General features: G+C 39.0%; 1 protein-coding gene across 5 annotated transcripts in view; it reads left to right on the plus strand.

Annotated features, from left to right (window-relative positions):
- LOC107700907 (transcription initiation factor TFIID subunit 1-like) overlaps window positions 1-17411 on the plus strand; it is a 21001-nt gene extending 3590 nt beyond the window's left edge. The window contains exons 9-40 of one of the 5 annotated variants that reach the window (XM_016502748.1): window positions 208-397; window positions 525-632; window positions 748-915; window positions 1448-1575; window positions 1687-1794; window positions 3224-3397; window positions 3526-3699; window positions 3906-4010; window positions 4143-4343; window positions 4668-4809; window positions 5640-5770; window positions 5852-5932; window positions 6020-6169; window positions 6659-6778; window positions 7010-7185; window positions 7914-8140; window positions 8243-8450; window positions 8623-8788; window positions 8916-9127; window positions 10985-11099; window positions 11228-11326; window positions 11417-11594; window positions 11679-11746; window positions 12581-12703; window positions 13353-13445; window positions 13536-13620; window positions 13712-13779; window positions 13869-13985; window positions 14989-15087; window positions 15290-15500; window positions 15591-15741; window positions 16970-17411. In XM_016502748.1, the coding sequence (XP_016358234.1) occupies window positions 208-397; window positions 525-632; window positions 748-915; window positions 1448-1575; window positions 1687-1794; window positions 3224-3397; window positions 3526-3699; window positions 3906-4010; window positions 4143-4343; window positions 4668-4809; window positions 5640-5770; window positions 5852-5932; window positions 6020-6169; window positions 6659-6778; window positions 7010-7185; window positions 7914-8140; window positions 8243-8450; window positions 8623-8788; window positions 8916-9127; window positions 10985-11099; window positions 11228-11326; window positions 11417-11594; window positions 11679-11746; window positions 12581-12703; window positions 13353-13445; window positions 13536-13620; window positions 13712-13779; window positions 13869-13985; window positions 14989-15087; window positions 15290-15500; window positions 15591-15741; window positions 16970-17210 (4617 nt within the window). In that variant the 3' untranslated portion in view covers window positions 17211-17411. The remainder of the gene's footprint in view (window positions 1-207; window positions 398-524; window positions 633-747; window positions 916-1447; window positions 1576-1686; window positions 1795-3223; window positions 3398-3525; window positions 3700-3905; window positions 4011-4142; window positions 4344-4667; window positions 4810-5639; window positions 5771-5851; window positions 5933-6019; window positions 6170-6658; window positions 6779-7009; window positions 7186-7913; window positions 8141-8242; window positions 8451-8622; window positions 8789-8915; window positions 9128-10984; window positions 11100-11227; window positions 11327-11416; window positions 11595-11678; window positions 11747-12580; window positions 12704-13352; window positions 13446-13535; window positions 13621-13711; window positions 13780-13868; window positions 13986-14988; window positions 15088-15289; window positions 15501-15590; window positions 15742-16969) is intronic. The other 4 variants (XM_016502750.1, XM_016502749.1, XM_016502751.1 and 1 more) reach the window with 4 other exon arrangements.
- The last annotated feature ends 901 nt before the right edge of the window (window positions 17412-18312 follow it).

Genomic DNA, 18312 nt, shown 5'->3' on the forward strand with positions numbered 1-18312 from the left:
TATATATATACATATATATATAGAGAGAGAGAGAGAGTACAATATAATTATTATACACAAGTGTATTATTATTGTCATATCCTGCTCCCGCCCATATTCACAGCAGCGTCCGAAAAAATTTCCACATTCAAAGTCTAGTGTGACCGCCCCTTAAGTTGTAATAGTTACGCAACTAAATTAATGGGTGTTTCTGTCTGTGTGTGTTAGCAGGAGGATGAGTCGTCTCCAATGCAGGATGAGTTGTTTTTAATGGTGACCCAGCTGCAGTGGGAGGAAGATATCATCTGGAATGGAGAGGATGTGAAACACAAGGGCACTAAAACTCAGCGTGCCAGTCTGGCTGGGTGGCTGCCTACTAGCATGACCCGTAATGCCAATGCTTACAACGCTCAGCAGGGTGAGATAACATAGCCATAATGCAACAAACACAGAGAAGGTCACATTGACAGTGCATGATATAAAAAACACACATTTATAGACAGGCCCTCACTGGTTTGTAGAATGAATGTATGAATGTTTTCCAGGTCTAAGTCGCAGTAATTCTCTGTTGGTTCCCCCAACCCCACCACCTTTGGCCAAAACTCTATCAATATCAGGCTCAAAGAGGGACAAACATAATCATGATCATCAAGGTACCGTCCTCTGTTTGTTCTGTGGGTCATGTTTAAAGTTTGGTAGATGCTGTGAGGTTAATATCCACTCTTTAGGGCTAAGAATAAAACAAACTGAATTTGTATCTTCTAACAGCTGCTCATGAGGATGACACCCCATGGTTTTCCATATTCCCGATTGATAACGAGGAGCTTGTTTATGGCCGTTGGGAAGACAACATAATCTGGGATGACCAGAGCATGGACTGCCTCCCTTCTCCTCCCATTCTCACCCTTGACCCCAATGACGAAAACATCATACTCGGTATTCGAGTAACATTTTATACCTATTTCAGTTCTGTCTTTACAGCAGTGGTTCTGAACCTTTTTGTGTCCAAGGCCCTCTACTGTTTACAACAATATTTGTCGCCCTGTGACTTTTTTTTCTGTTTTTCATGATTTACTGAATAAGAATTAAAGAGAGAGATTCTCAAAAATATTTTTACTCTCAATTTGAATCACAAAATATTTTATTAATTTATACATTTAATTAACTTACAAAAATCACACTTTAAAAATTAGGCTACCTCATATATCCAGGTTTTCCAAGACCATGGGTATCTTGGTTCTTCAAGGAAAGAAAAAAAATACTACTGACTGAACTACTGAGTATTGGCTGAACTATTCTTTTAAGTCATCTTGAGGCCCCCTGGTTGAGAACCACTGATTTAATTAAAGGTTAGTTTTTAATTAAGAATAAAGGGCCATTAACAGAACCTCATGGTTCTGTTACAGAAAATATTTGTAAAAAGAAGTGTACATGGAACCTAACATTTGACTTTGATCTGTGTTTCCAGAGATTCCAGATGAAAAAGAAGAGAGAGCCTCTCATTCACCCTCCAAAGAAAACAAGAAAGAGACAGCACTGAAAAAAAGTCGCATTCTGTTGGGAAAGACTGGTGTCATCAAAGATGAACCTCAACAGGTAAGATGAAAATAAGGAAAAGATGTGGAGTAAAAAAAAAAAGGGCAAGTATTTGGAAAGTGGATGATGTGTGTCATGACTCATGTGTGGCTCTTTCTTACTCGTATCTAGAATATGTCCCAACCAGAGATTAAAGATCCTTGGAATCTGTCCAACGATGAGTTCTACTACCCCAAACAGCAGGGGCTTAGAGGCACCTTTGGAGGAAACATCATCCAGGTAGGACATTCAAACAGGGATGTCAATGAGGACCCAGGTTTGAGTCTGATCTGGAAAATCTGGGCCCTCATTTATCAAGAGTGTAGAAAAGGTTCTATATTTTGTCCTACGAATGAAATTTAGAATGTGTGTAAGTACAAAAAAATCTGTATTTATCAAACATGCGCACGCGGTTCTTGCGCACACCAGTAAGTAATCATTGTTGATAAATCCCACATGTTCTTAAGCACCATGCTCGTTCACATTCATGGTCATTTGTATTCAGAAACTCCTCCAATGAACCATATATGGTGACAACACCTGCCTTTATCACGTGAATGTATACGTCCTCACCGAAGTCATGGCAAAGAAAGCGGTACTGACTGAGCGAGAAGCCATTCTGTGCTCTCACTAAACGGATCAGAGCGCTCTTTGAAAAATGCGTTCTCTGCGCAGCACATGGTTCGCCAAATCTTCCAGCAAAGTGAGTTCAGCCATGACCATATAACTGCATTTCAAATCGACTTCCCAACTGTCCTTTATAGTTTTTCACACTAATTGTGCAAATTTTTAGCTTGAAATATGAAATTATTAATTGAGTATTTGCAATTAAAGGACACAGGACACATACGGCAGCAGTTTCTTTTTGTAGTACCTAGTTGTTCTACCACTAGAATCTCTGCGTAAGCATGCTCAGAGTTGTGCTTGCATTTACACACATTCCTACATATAAGTACTAGTTGGTAGTTCCCACACTTTGCGTGAAACTGTTCTTACGCGCTCATTACGCACACATCTGTGCGTACGCACTGTTGATAAATGAGGGCCCTGGTTCCTGTGAGCGAACAGCCCTTTTAATGTCCTGGGCATGTGCATAGTTCACTGTGGAATGACCCTCTAAAAACAGTGTGTGCAACAGTGTGAGATGCATAAATGTGCATGTGTCTGAATGTGTAACCCTTAAATGGGCAGAAACAATAAAATGCCTGTCCATTTATAAAATGAGATTTTTAGTGCCATTTTCCAAATCACACTGACTCAAATAATACAATTGATAGATTAAATAATTTGATTATAGTCTTTCCTATCCTGGGGAAGTTGTGGCCTAATGGTTAGAGAGTCGGACTCGTAACCCAAAGGTTGCGGGTTCGAGTCTCGTATGTACAGCGCTCTCTCTCCACCTTCAATACCACAACTGAGGTGCCCTTGAGCAAGGCACCGAACCCCCAACTGCTCCCCGGGCGCCGCAGCTAAAATGGTTGCCCACTGCTCCAGGTGTGTGTTTACGGTGTGTGTGTGTTCACTGCTGTGTGTGTGCACTTTGGATGGGTTAAAATGCAGAGCACTAACCCCAAGTATGGGTCACCATGTCACGTCACTTTTTTTTTTTAAATTTTGCTTTGCCTATTGTTTCTTATTTTGTTTTTTTTGTCAACATTTCTTTCCTCAGCACTCCATTCCTGCTGTTGAGTTGAGGCAGCCTTTCTTCCCCACTCATATGGGACCTATGAAACTACGGCAGTTCCATCGACCCTCCCTTAAAAAGTACTCATTTGGAGCACTGTCCCAGCCTGGCCCACATCCAAGCCAGCCTCTCCTCAAACACATCAAGAAGAAGGCTAAGGTAGACTGACAGAATTCATATGTGTGCTTGTGAGTGATAGTGAGTGTTTGTTTGTGTATAATATACATTGTCCTATTAAAGTTCATACTTGTCCTTCATTTGTCTCGTTATATTTTAAAATCTCTCAGATGCGAGAGCAGGAACGTCAGGCATCAGGTGGAGGGGACATGTTTTTTATGCGCACAGCTCAGGATCTGACGGGCAAAGACGGAGACCTGATTTTGGCTGAATATAGCGAGGAGTATCCTCCCCTTCTCATGCAAGTTGGCATGGCAACCAAAATCAAGAACTACTACAAAAGAGTAAGTCACAAATATGAGGGGTCATATGATGCGATTTCAATTTTTCCTTTCTCTTTGGAGTGTTACAAGCTCTTGGTGCATAAAGAAGATCTGCCACTGGGAGATTTGATGCTGATTAGTCTTGATAATTTAAAGTCTTGGTCTGGATCTGGGTATACAAGTCTGGTCACCCTTGATAATGCCATTGTTAATGTTTCTGTCTGTAGAAACCAGGTAAAGATCCAGGAGCACCTGACTGTAAGTACGGAGAGACTGTTTACTGTCACACTTCACCATTCCTGGGATCATTGCACCCTGGACAACTACTGCAGGTGACATACAAACACTTCTTGTCACAATTCTGTCACCCTGTGTCAAGTGCCTTGTTTTCGTAATCATATCACGTTGAAGTCCTTAAGTTGTCATTCCTTATGAATTATGTTGTGCTTTTGTGTGTGTCACAGGCCTTTGAAAATAACTTGTTCAGAGCACCCATCTACCTACATAAGATGCCTGAGACTGATTTCCTGATTATACGGACAAGGCAGGGCTACTTCATCCGAGAGCTTGTGGACATATTTGTTGTGGGTCAGGAGTGCCCTCTCTATGAAGTGCCAGGACCCAACTCTAAACGAGCCAACACACACATTCGAGATTTTCTACAGGTATCACTGGCACCCATCCCCGCCTATTTTATTCTTGTCGTGTGTTAACAAGTTATAATAGGTAATGTATGCATAAGTAGATTTTGAAAATGTGAAGACTGATTATGTAGGACAGTAGTAATATGAGCCGACTATTAACTACTATTACTATTTAACATCTTCAGTTGTATGTGTAAATTACATTAACACAGTTATGACGTAATGTTGGGCCCAGCATTGGGCCTTGTGGGAGACCTATAGAATATAGAAGCTTGAAATCCTAATCTTGTTTAAAATGCCTCATGTGTTTTTTGGAGAGTATTTAAGTATTTTCTCTCTCTGTAGGTGTTCATCTATCGACTCTTTTGGAAGAGTAAAGATCGCCCTCGTCGTATTCGTATGGAAGACATAAAGAAAGCTTTTCCTTCTCACTCCGAGAGCAGCATCCGTAAACGCCTCAAACTCTGTGCTGACTTTAAACGCACAGGTGCACTTACACCCTCTATTATGCACACACATTAATCAAATTCTGTGCTGAACAAGCTGAAAGTTTTAAATGCACAAGAAATGTAGAATAGGTAGACAAACAGAGAGATGAAGGATGTTTTCAGTCACTGTGTGTGTTTTGTCAAGACAGGAGAATTGACAGATGCAGGAAGTATTTTTCCTGGTACTGGGAAGGTAGGACAGGAACAGACAGTTCTGAGAAGGAAGTGAACCAGATCACAATTCTTCCTTATCCTTGTTTCACACATACTTGCACCTATTTTAACTGCAAGGTTCCACAAAAAAGGCAAGGTCTACACAGGGATCCAAACATCCAAACTGTCTGTGCTGTAAATCTGTCTAAATCTAGATGATTTTATCTCATGATGGGCAAGTTTGTATTTATTTCAGGTACACACTCCCAGTAACCATTTTATAATTGATGGCCATTTTTCAAGGAAGTTCAGTGTAGTATCCCAGAACTCACTGCATTTTCTTTTAAAGCTGTAGGTATGTTATGCAGCAGAAACACTGTGAGTGTAAAAAGCATCATACGAATCTGCAATTCATGTGTAACAGATGCAGTTTGTGTGAAACAGGCCTTAAACAGAATGCCACAAAAACACAAATGAGAAACTTTTCACATTTGGCATTTTTCAAAAATAAACCTCCAGCAATTAAAAAAAACATCAGGGTTTGACCATAGATATTTGTTACTGCTATTTATTACTACTGATAAAACTAGACTGAGAGGAAGAGACCAATATAGTGGTTCAGTTACACTTCTCTCCTCTGTCCTGTACTGAAGCTGTTTCATGCGCAATCTTTTAGGCATGGATTCTAACTGGTGGGTGCTAAAACCTGATTTTCGGCTTCCTACCGAAGAGGAGATCAGAGCAATGGTCTCTCCAGAGCAGTGTTGTGCATACTACAGTATGCAGGTGGCAGAGCAGAGACTAAAGGTTTGCACATGCAAACTTCATTTTTTTCCCACACTTTCTTCCACATCCACACCAGCTAATGTACACTGTTCTCTCTCACAGGATGCTGGTTATGGTGAGAAGTCTTTTTTTGCACCTGAGGAAGAGAATGAGGAGGAATTCCAGATGAAGATTGATGATGAGGTCAGACGTTTAATGACTACATTTCAATATTGTATTTGTAATGGATTTAGTCTGTTTTTGATTATAATTATGTGGTGGTATGATCAGGTACGCACTGCCCCGTGGAACACAACTCGGGCATTCATTGCAGCCATGAAGGGGAAGTGTCTCCTGGAGGTCACAGGGGTCGCTGACCCCACTGGCTGTGGAGAAGGATTCTCATACGTTAAAGTCCCTAACAAACCCACACAGCAGAAGGTATGTGCTTTCTGACCATTTAGCACAGCTCCTGGCAATTAAATGATTCCATGTAAGGATGCACCGATACCACTTTTTCCAGTACTCACCCGATACCGATACTTTTATTTTTGGTACTTGCTGATACCGAGTACCGATACCAATATTTTATTGCATTTGTACATTTTTTAAATATTGGGTACAGAAACCAAAAGAGTATGTATAATGTTAGTTGGTTGACTTCATTTATCAAATAGATACAGTCAAACCAAAATGTATTCAGACACCTTCAACATTTCTCACATTATCACAGTTTATTCACTATAGTTTAGAAAATGGTAATAAAATATAACAAGAAGTGAGTGAAAATCAAAGATCACACAACAGAAGGAGCAGGAGCTCAGTATCGGGCCCGATACCAGTATCGGTATTGGTGAATCCCTAATTCCATGCATTAAAATATTCCACACACCCTCATTTCAAACACTGTGTTTCCTGTTTTTCCCTCAGGATGATCGAGAGCCCCAGCCAGTGAAAAAGACCGTGACAGGGACTGATGCTGATCTGAGACGTTTGTCGCTCAAAAATGCCAAACAGTTGCTCCGCAAGTTTGGAGTTCCTGAGGAAGAGGTGACACTAAACTAACAAACTAATCAAAGATAGCGCCTCTGAATAAGCTAATAGCATAATGGTTATCTGAGAATAAAGGTGCTGTATGTGTATTTTATTTATTTATTTTTGCTTGTTTTTTTTTCCAATATTATTATATTTATCTCTAATGACATGGATGTTTATTGGTAGTAATTGTGTACTCTTATCTCTTCAATATACTCTAATGTGTGTATTTATGTGCATATTTAGATAAAAAAACTATCCCGTTGGGAGGTGATCGATGTCGTGAGGACCATGTCTACTGAACAGGCTCGTTCAGGGGAGGGGCCTATGAGTAAATTTGCTCGTGGGTCTCGATTCTCTGTAGCAGAACATCAGGAACGTTACAAAGAGGAGTGCCAGAGGATTTTTGACCTGCAGAACAAGTGAGAACCTGAGAGAAATTAGCTCTATGCTTTTCTTTCTGCACAGTCACACAATTAGGTTAACAAAATGGTTACATAAAATGAATATCAGAATCAGAATCAGAAAGAGCTTTATTGCCAAGTATGTTTGCACATACAAGGAATTTGTTATAGTGTCACAAGCTTCCAGTACACGGATACAACAACACCACACAGATAATAAAAATGAGATGTGAATAAAATACACATGCATAAATATAAACCACAAAAAAAAAAAATAATAATAAATTGTATGTACAGGTGTGCTATAGATGGAATAGGAATAGAATAAAATAAAATAAGTTGTATTCGCCATATGGATGCTGGGCAACGGCGTTCTGAATCCGCACTTCCTGAGCTTCACGAGTGCGCCGGCTCGCTTCCCCCGTTTGCGCGTCCTGAAGCGTTTGATCAGCGCAGCAGCTCCGCCGACTACAACGTTCAGCAAAACGTCCGAATAAACGAAATCCGGTAGAAGATTGTGTGGCGTGTTCTGCCGAATGTTCAGCAGCTCATCCCTGGTAAAACTGATCGTGTTTGAGAAACAAAAAACAGGAAAAACTAACAAAAACAATACAAACACTGGAGAGCCAAACACTGAGGCTGCCATCTGCGGCGCCATCGCTGTAAGTAAAATGCGATGACAATGACAATTCTGATAATGTTACAATATTCTTGTGTATGTACAATGAGTGTGATGTGTGTTTTAGAGTATTAGAGTCCACAGAGGTGTTATCGACGGACACGGACAGCAGCTCAGCAGAGGACAGTGATTTTGAGGAGATGGGCAAGAACATTGAGAACATGCTGCAGAATAAGAAGACCAGCTCTCAGCTGAGCAGAGAGAGAGAAGAACAGGAAAGAAAAGAACTGCAGCGGATGCTAATGGGAGAGGACAATGAGAGAGAGAGAGGCCGCAAAGAAAGACGCAAAGGCTGTACGTGTGTGTGTGTGTGTGTGTGTGTGTGTGAAATTCAACTTGTCAATACCCAGATTTTTCTCTGTATCTAACAACTCAACATCTGTTTGTGCATTGTAGCAAGTGCCCTTTCCACCAGCTCTCACAAAGATGATGACGCTTCCTCCGTCACTAGCCTGAACTCTTCAGCAACAGGGCGAAGGCTTAAAATTTATCGCACCTTCCGTGATGAGGACGGCAAAGAGTATGTGCGCTGTGAGACTGTACGCAAACCGGGTGTTATTGACGCTTACTTGCGTATACGCACGACTAAGGATGATGACTTCATGTAAGTGTCTATTTGTCTACTTAGTAAGAGTTATTGTGATACCATAAGTGTAGTAGTCAATATTAATACACACCAATAACTAATATAGTATTGAACACCATTTTATATAAAAAATTAAATACGGATAATAATGAAAAATAATGTCTGTGTGTCTCCCTGAATGTGTCTGCAGTCGCAAGTTTGCACTATTCGATGAGCAGCACAGGGAGGAGATGAGAAAGGAACGGCGAAGAATTCAGGAGCAGCTGCGGCGCCTCAAACGAAATCAGGAGAAAGACAAATTTAAAGGTCCACCTGAGAAAAAGGCAAAGAAGGCCAAAGAACGACCAGACCTGAAGGTACAAAATTAGAAATGCACTCCTACTCATCACTGATCCTTGTTTTTTGAAAGCGTCTTGCTGTGAATGAAATGAGCACATGATATTTTCCTGCACAGACTGATTCTAATGTTTCTGGTGTCCACAGCTGAAATGTGGAGCTTGTGGTGCTATTGGCCACATGAGGACCAATAAGTTTTGCCCATTGTACTACCAAACCAATGCCCCGCCCTCCAATCCGGTGGCAATGACAGAAGAGCAGGAAGAGGAGCTCGAGAAGACTGTGATCCACAATGACAATGAAGAACTTATTAAAGTGGAAGGAACCAAGATTGTGCTTGGAAAGCAGCTCATTGAGAGGTAAAACAAACATGGTAGTTGATACATAACGTGTTTGTAAACTTTTTTTTTTAATCAATGCCAAGACATCAACAAGAGGTTAAAATTAATACAGTTTAATTAAAAGTGTATATGCAATTTATATCATGGTTCTACTAACCATCTTTGACCTTCACTAGCTTTTAAAATGGGCCCATGGACAGCGTTATGGTTTGCTAAAACTATTAAAAATTATTTTTGGTAATTTGAAATAGACAAAATAAAATAAACATTAAATAAAAAATGTAAACTTAAAAAGTAGATAACAAATGTTGCCCTGGCAACTAACTCAAATAAAATATTGAAACTGGAATACAGATTAAAGGTATATATTTATATATCTAATAAAATATATAACTAATAAAAATGACAAAAGCACTATGGCTATAAATAGCTAAAATTAAATGTAAATTTAAATTAAAAAGCTAATTCAAAATTTTAATAAGTAATACAATAGTATGTATATAATACTAAAATAACACTTGTGGTGTGACAAATGAATTTAAAATGTATCTTATCAAGTCTCTAATTTAATATGCTTTATACATATTAACTAGGGCTGGGCAAGTTAACGCGTTGTCGCAGTTTTTTATTATTATGAAAGTCCGTTGCTCACTGGCTCTGAATACACATACAGACAAACCATGGGTCACGGGAGGGGTGGGATGTTGATCAGTACTGGCTTGGGATGGGTGTCATCACGCTTCTCAACCAATGAGAGCATTTGGGGTGGGCCTAAGACTGCAGCAGCGCTCATGACTTCATAAGCGGGAAATAGGAAGTTTCCGATAGCACATGAAGACAGCAGAGAAGCGCTCTCGCTCATCACAGTGGAGTGCATCGTTTTGTTAACTTTGTGGTTTATTATTTTGAGTCGTTTGGGACGCGGTAACACACGGCCCTCTCACAATATATTGCTTTACAGATCTATCACTTTTGCCGCTCAGAAATGTTCACGCAATCATGCTGCACGCATCAGAAGTTCCGCGCTCTGGCATGGTTAGCGCTCACACATGCTGATCTATATATAACTGAACCGCGCTCTGGCCCACCTCTTCTAACCGAGCGCGGCACGGAGTGATCACACTAGTCAAACGAACCGGGCTTTGGGGGGTCAAACGTGCTCACGGGTAAGATTGCCTATAGTGTGACTACACCCTTATCTCCCGTATCCCGCACACACGAGTCTCTACACACTCTCCCATCAAGTGTTGTCCCGCGCCGCACTCTGTTGCGTTGGGTCCCGCGGGAGTGCAGGTCTCTACTCGGCTGTTATACTGTTATGAATGAGGCTCTGGACTCTGAGCATAACTTGTTTTTCTATAACAAACTATAAAATATTTTCTATAAAAACGTTAATGCCCTGGCAGTGGCAGATAGCTTTCGTTTTATATTTAATTTGATTACATTAATGTTATAAGCTGAGATTTACAAGAAATATTTTAACTGCTACTATGTAAAAGGAATACTGCTGTAAAAAGCACCTTATTTGTTTAAAGTGTTTGCAAACCAAATGTTATTGCACTTTTGTTCATATAGCAGTACTTTTAAATGAAAAAGTGCATAATACACTACTTTTGAATTAATTATTGAATTTTGTGCAGCATAATGCGATTAATCGTGATTAAAAATTTTAATTGTTGCCCAGCACTAATATTAACATTTAAAAGAACTGCCAAAATACTTTAAGATGGTTGTAGATAATGTATGGCATGTCACATCGCAAGTCACTCTCCAAAAAGTTTTGTCAACTGCTTAAATAATTTGTATGCTCAGTTGCTAAAATGTTTTAGTATTTGTAGCATTGTTATGAATATTAATCCATCATTATGTTTATAGTGCTGATGAAGTGCGGAGGAAATCTCTGGTTCTGAAGTTCCCCAAGCAGCAGCTTCCTCCTAAAAAGAAGAGACGTGTGGGGACAACGGTGCACTGTGACTACCTCAATGTAAGAGTATGTTTTAAGTGTTTCTTTGTACAATAGTCATTTATATTCCCTATAGAGCCTGTATAAGTAATAAGCTTATGGCAGCTTCTTAGTGTGCCATCATCATTCATTTTAACTCTCTGCCTTTCTCTCAGCGTCCTCATAAGTCCATCCATCGTAGAAGGACAGACCCCATGGTCACACTCTCTTCAGTGCTGGAGAGCATCATTAATGACATGAGGGACCTTCCTAATGTAAGGCACATTCACCTATCTTTCTATAATATCTCTCTATACTACACATGGACACATGCTATGAGACACTTATATGGTGTTTGTTTTTAGACCTACCCGTTTCACACTCCTGTTAATGGCAAAGTAGTTAAGGATTATTACAAGATCATCACACGGCCGATGGACCTGCAGACGTTGCGTGAAAATGTTCGCAAGCGCATGTACCCTTCACGAGAAGAGTTCAGAGAGAGTGTTGAACTCGTCTACAAAAACAGTGCTACGTACAATGGTACTTTCACACGTAACTCGTAGAGAAACTTAATTTCTTTATTCAGGCGAGACATACTCATGATCTGTTTTTTTGTGTTTTCAGGTGCAAAGCATCCTTTAACTCTCGTCAGTCAAGCAATGTTGAATCTGTGTGATGAGAAACTCAAAGAGGTAGATGTGTATCTTTTACTAGGACTACACATACTTGCAAAGAAATTAAAGTGGTGGTTCACTGTTTTTTTTTTCCTAGGCTTGATTGTGTTTATGGGGTGAAGTCTAACGTGTTAATGTTTCGTTTTTTTAAAAACGCATTATTTTTCACATAATTTACCTTTATTCCACACCGCTCTGTCCCTTCTCTGAGAAACACGCTGATCATTTCCTGCTTTTATGAAGCCCCGCCCTCAGAAATAGGCGATGGGCTCTGATTGGTTAGCTAGCCCAGCGTGTTGTGATTGGCTAAACCGCCTCTAGTGAGCGTCTAAAAGTCCCGCCCCTCACCTCAGCAGCATGTGCTCCGGTTGTATTGTAAACAGCGGCGCAGTTAATATCGCTTATCAGATTGAGCCCGATTGAGAAGCAGAGGATATTATTGAAGAGGATCGTGCAGAACCTCTGCAAGCACAGCTTTAATGGTAGGCCTATGTTTTTTGTTTGTTGTTGTCTCATACTTTTAGATACACTGTTATTTGTAAATGCTACTGCTTATGTTAGCTTTTAATATACGGTTTTATCCTGATTAAAGCTTTAACGGGGTTTATCTGGGTTTGTTACGTCATGAACCCGGGAAGTAACTCATTGTAGTCCCTACCAGCCGTTTTTCTAGGCATTAAACTGCCAGAATTTTAAAAGACGATATCTCCGTTTGCATTGAACTTTCAGCTTCGTAACTTAGCAGATATTGTTTATGCTCAAACAGCAACATTAGACACTAACTAACGTTAAAAAAGTGAAATCGCAATGAACCACCCCTTTAAGGACTAATTCTTATCACTCTCTTTGCAGAAAGAAGAGCGTTTAGTTCGTTTGGAAAAAGCCATTAATCCCCTTCTGGATGATGATGATCAGGTCGCTTTCTCCTTCATCCTTGACAACATTGTCACACAGAAGATGATGGCTGTACCTGACGTGAGTGATGTTATTTCCTGTTCTAGCCTTATACATTTTATATTTACTTGTATTTAGGTATTAGAGGACTAATTTCCTATTCTTTTAATAATTCGTATTTAATGTCTGTCCAGTGTTATTAACTGCAAGTCAGTTTGAGCAATATTAACCTATTTGATGATTTTTTTTTTCTAAATTCTTTATTGGATTTTTTTTTTGCATTAAAAATAACAAGTGCACAGATAACAAACCCATTTACCACAATTTAAAATTAAGTAATAGTAGCCCCTCAATTAACAAACTCCAGCCAGTTACATTTTAGCAGTAAAATTAAATACCCTGCACTATAATAAAATTAGAAAATACATAACAAAATAATACATAAATGCATAAATAAATTAATAAGTAAAATAAAATTAATTAAAAATTGATATAAATAAAAAATACAAAGGCGGGCATGGATGTAAGTGCTCAGTGACTTTTTACCAAAAACTTTATACAAGTAAACACCTATTTAATCCAAATATGAAATTTAGGGATATTTAAATTTTTACATAAAATTATCAAAGTATTATGACATCAAAAGAGAGGACCAGCTAATCTGCCAATTAGTAAAAATGAAGTTAATTGCTTTTTCTTAATTAGTTAATATCTATCTTTCTCTCTGTAGTCCTGGCCCTTCCATCATCCTGTTAACAAGAAATTTGTTCCTGATTATTATAAAGTCATCATCAACCCCATGGATCTGGACACACTCCGTAAGGTCAGGACGATCTGTGTGTTGATGCAAGAATCTTCAGTTAAAATGTGATTTATTTAAGAATCTCTGAGTTGTGTGCGTGTTTGTGTGTAGAACATCTCCAAACACAAGTATCAGAACCGAGAGGTGTTTCTTTCTGATGTCGGTCTCATTCACACCAACAGTGTCAACTACAATGGTGAGAAACATGAATCTTTTAGTTATGAAAATGCTGTTTCATCTCAACAAAAATTGTGGTTTCACCTTTATATACATTTTTACTTTTTCAGGACCTGATAGTCCTTACACCAAAACATCTCTGGAGATTGTAAACATCTGTAAGCAGACTCTAGCAGAGGTATGCCTGTGTGCAAGTGAGCGAGCTCTTTGCTGTTTTCATGTGCTTTGACTTGTTTTTGAAATGTTTAATGTGTATGTGTCTGTTAGTATGATGAACACCTGACTCAACTGGAAAAAGACATTTCTACTGCTAAAGAAGCTGCTCTGGATGCTGCAGACCTTGAGAGCTTAGACCCCTTTACCCCTGGACCGTACACACCTCAGGTACATGCACAGATTACACTGAGGGCGTAATCTCAGGTGTCTCAAGCGCTCTGTGTGCAAGTGTATTTTGTAGCCAGTGAAATGAAGCATGTCAGCATAAGAGATTCTGACAGAAATAGAACAGAAGGCTTGTATTTCTCTCTCGCTCTCTCCTGCATAAGCCAAACTTTCTGTACTGCACAGCTGTTTGATGCACATTTCCTCACTGTTCCTGTCTTTTCCTCCTCCCTTTATGACACCTGTTTGTCTTTCTGTGAATGGGGCTTTTTCTTTTTCTTCTTATTTTTCATGATTTTCCTTTTGTTTACTATCCTTTTCTTTCTTTCTTTCTTTCTTTCTTTCAGCCTGATGTGTGTGAGAACAGTGTGTCTGTGAGTTTGCAGGGAGATTCTAGTCTGTTAGCTGAGGCTACGCTAATCCCTCCCACCCCTGAGAAAAGAGGGGGGCAGGTATTCCTCTCCTTCTCTGTCCATTCATCTATTCCTCTGTCCATTCATCTCTTCATTCATTTTATTGGCTGGCTTGCTTTACCCCTTTAGATATGTCCTTCCACCCCACCATCCATTCTTGTGGTCACCCACCCCTGTACTGTGATGGTTTCTGTGTGTTGCTGCTTGATTTGCTTTCTAACCCATCTCCAGCGGCTATTAAGGATGTTTAGGATACATTTTAGAACTGGTATTTAGTGAGCTAAATTCAAAATCGGTCATTTCTTTCAAATTGAATCTCTTACCAGCTAAGAGCAAACCAATATAGAACATTTGCAAGGAATGTAGCTGAAATTATTCTTTCAGGGACCAGTATGTAGTGGTTTCCGTATCTCAACCATTAACTGTTCTTTTGTTCGAAAAAAGCTTTAGGGTTTTAATGTGCAAAAAAATTATATCCAAAGATGATAAATTACCTCCCTCCATCTGTCCATCCTCTGCTGCATGCATTTTCTGATTGGTCCTCTCCTTCTGTGTAGTTTTCTTAACTACTTTTTTGTGTACACCTTCCAAAGGGCCGTTACGGCAGAGGCCGAATGGGTGAGGAGGAGTCTGATGTGGACATTGAAGGATATGAGGAAGATGATGATGGCAAACCTAAAACACCTGCTCCGGTAATAGTCTTGGGCAAAAAAAAACTTAATCCAGAGGTCTTTAACATGGAAACCTCAGTTCCCTATTCCCCCCCATTATTGATTGATTTAATGAACTAATTATTGTGTACAAAATGAAAATATGCATTAAGCAATAGCACAGTATCTGTGGTTTAGCTGAATGTTTCATTGTCATAGATTTGAGTGTTGTATGTACTTCTAGGCTGACGAGGGTGATCTGGATGATGAAGATGAGGATGATGAAGATGATCTTCTAATGCGGCCACAGAGGCGTATGCATAGGGATGATGAGGAGGAGGAGGACGATGAAAGCTCCAGCCGGCCAGCACATGCCAGTGTGCTCTACCAGGATCTGCTGATGTCAGATGCAGAAGACGACGCTAGTGAGGAGGAAGGCGATAATCCATTCTCCTGTGAGTCTGTGTGTACTCGTGAGTATAGGAGTATTTGTGGGATATTTTGGCTGTATGTGTAACATTGACTCTATCTGCTCTCCACTGAAGCTATCCAACTGTCAGAGAGTGGCAGTGACAGTGATGCTGAGCTGGGGCATCAGGAGAGCACCCGGATTGGACTAGAGCAGGAAGAGAGTATGATGTCTTACGAGGGGGAGGGACCTGATGGGGTAATGCACATGGAGGACAGCAATGTCAGGTGAGAATATATTTTTTAAAAAAGCATATTGTTGTTCGATTAACGCTGATGTAATTCCAGATGAAGTCGTGGTTTTGTATCACTGTTAGTGATTTGCTACTGTTCTTCAGGAACTGCAGGACTCTAGAGTCTAATAATGTTTGTCTTGTACTTAGATAAGTGCTGTGATTCATTTATTTTACATTATTTACATGATTTACAGTACTTCCTAATAAATAGTCCTGTGTTATTCTTTGGGGCATCTTGGTAATGCCCTCGGTCAGCTATTCTAATCATGCTCCATACTGTTCTCATCTACATCAATTGGTAAAGGATTAATTTATGTTTCTAAAGCATGTCATAGCAACAATAAAATCTCACAAATTCTAAATCAGGCTAATGCAGGCTAAAACTACTACTGCTCGAAAGTTTGGAGTCAGTAAGATGTGATCCTTTCTAAAGAATCATGTGACACTGAAGACTGGAGTAACGGCTGCTGAAAATTCAGCTTTGCCATGTCTGGACAAAATGACATTTTAAAATATATTCAAATAGAGAACTGTTATTTGAAAATGTAATAATATTTCACAATATTACTGTTTTACTGCGTTTTTGATCAAATAAATGCAGCCTTGGTGAGCATAAGAGTCTTTCATCAAACATTTGAATGGTCGTGTGCATGAAGTAGGTCACAGATTTCTGATTCACATGCTCTGTTTGATTTTAGTCTTTCTACCTTTACTTTTTCAGCCTGTTAATACCGTACAAAGTTAATATAACACTACAAAACTGTCGACAGCATCTCTGTAGATAACTAATATGTAACTAATATAAAAAAACCTATCAACTACACTAAAAAAGCAGCAGAAGCTTGTGTTTACATTTACATTTAGACATTTAGCAGACGCTTTTATCTAAAGCGACTTACAAATGAGGACAAAGTAGATAGAATAGAAAAAATAGAAAGCTAGTGTTGTTGTTTTTTTTTATAAAAAAAGAAGATAAATATAAAGTAGAATTAAAATAGAATATTATAATGTTTATCATGAACACACTTTTTTATGTTGAGAACTGTGTGCGGGATAGCTGCATATTCTCTTAATATTTTAAGAATCCAATATTGGATTTTTTTGGATGAAAATCATTGTACCATTGCCAGTAAGGCAGTGTGGCTATTTTAATTAAATGCCATGTCTTCTTATAAAGTCTCTGTATAAACTCTTTCACTTACACTTCCTGTGTGTTACAGCTACGGCAGTTATGATGATGGAGACAGTCAGATGCATAGGCTTGTGTCTAGCCCCAGGACAGGAGAACGAGATGGAGAGGAGGTGTATGGGATAAGTGAAGAGGAAGAAGAGGAGGAGGAGGAAGATGAACGGAGACGAGGTCCTAGTGTTCTCACACAGGCACAGCTCAGTGATGATGAGGAGGACAGTGAAGAATTCAGATCCGTTGGCGGAGACAGTGACATGGATTCTGACAACTAACACACGCTTATTCCTCTTCTGTTATATGTTGTGTGTGTAACTGTGTCCTGCAGGTGATCATGGTGTTGCACATAACCGTATATTTCGTCCTGCTCTTATGGTTGTGTTTTACATGTTGTTATTTTTATATGACTTATTGATCCTGTTTGAGGGACTAAGACAACTTTTGTGATGTGAGAAATAAATCTTTATGCATCTGAAGGGAACAAATTGTGATTTTTGTCCCTCCTAAACCTAGATCAACTCTCCTGCTAGTCTTGATCTTGCTCCTATAATCCGTTTTTCTAAAATTCATTTGAAAACACTTTGAACTCAAACCCTGGCAGCTCATATTGCCAGTTGGCATTGGCAGTTTTTAGCAGTTTCAAGTAAGTTGTGAAAACTGTCCTGATGTGACTGTCATCATCATGGAAATATACAATACAGAAATGCATCGTGGGGCAGTTGTGGCCTAATGGTTAGACAGTTGGATTTGTGACACAAAGGTTGCAAGTCTCAGTACCTGCAGGAATTGTAGGTGTTTCATTTTCATCAGTCCTGCAGTGTGGCACCACCTGATTTACGCTACTGTTCAAGTTTGTGGTTCGTTAAGATTTTATCTTTTTTAGGGAAATCTCTTATGGTGAGCATAAAATCAAAAATACAGTAAAACTAATGTATGAAATAATACAATTTCAAATTATGTTTTTTTACTTGAATATACTTTAAAATGCATTCATTCTAATATGCTGATTTGGTGCTCAAGAATAATTTCTTACTCATTTTAATGTTGTGCTGCTTAACATTTTTGTGGAAACCGTAATTTTTTTTTCCAGGATTATTTGATTAAAAGTTAAAAAGAACAGCATTTATTTAAAATAGAACTCATTTGTAACATTATAAATGTCTTTACTTTTTTTTTATTGACTTTTGAGTTCTTGCTGATTAGTATTCACTTTTGAATGGTAGTATGTTTGTGAGCATGTGAGCCTAAATATCAGGAAAAAAAAGAGAAAAAGAATGATCGTTAAAAAATTAAACTGATAAATGTCCTGCATTGTGACATGATACACACCATCTAAAACTATTTAAAATATAATTTTAATTATAACTTTTATGAGTT

The sequence above is a fragment of the Sinocyclocheilus anshuiensis genome, unplaced genomic scaffold (assembly GCF_001515605.1).
Source record: "Sinocyclocheilus anshuiensis isolate Anshui unplaced genomic scaffold, SAMN03320099.WGS_v1.1 scaffold438, whole genome shotgun sequence".
NCBI lineage: Eukaryota > Metazoa > Chordata > Actinopteri > Cypriniformes > Cyprinidae > Sinocyclocheilus > Sinocyclocheilus anshuiensis.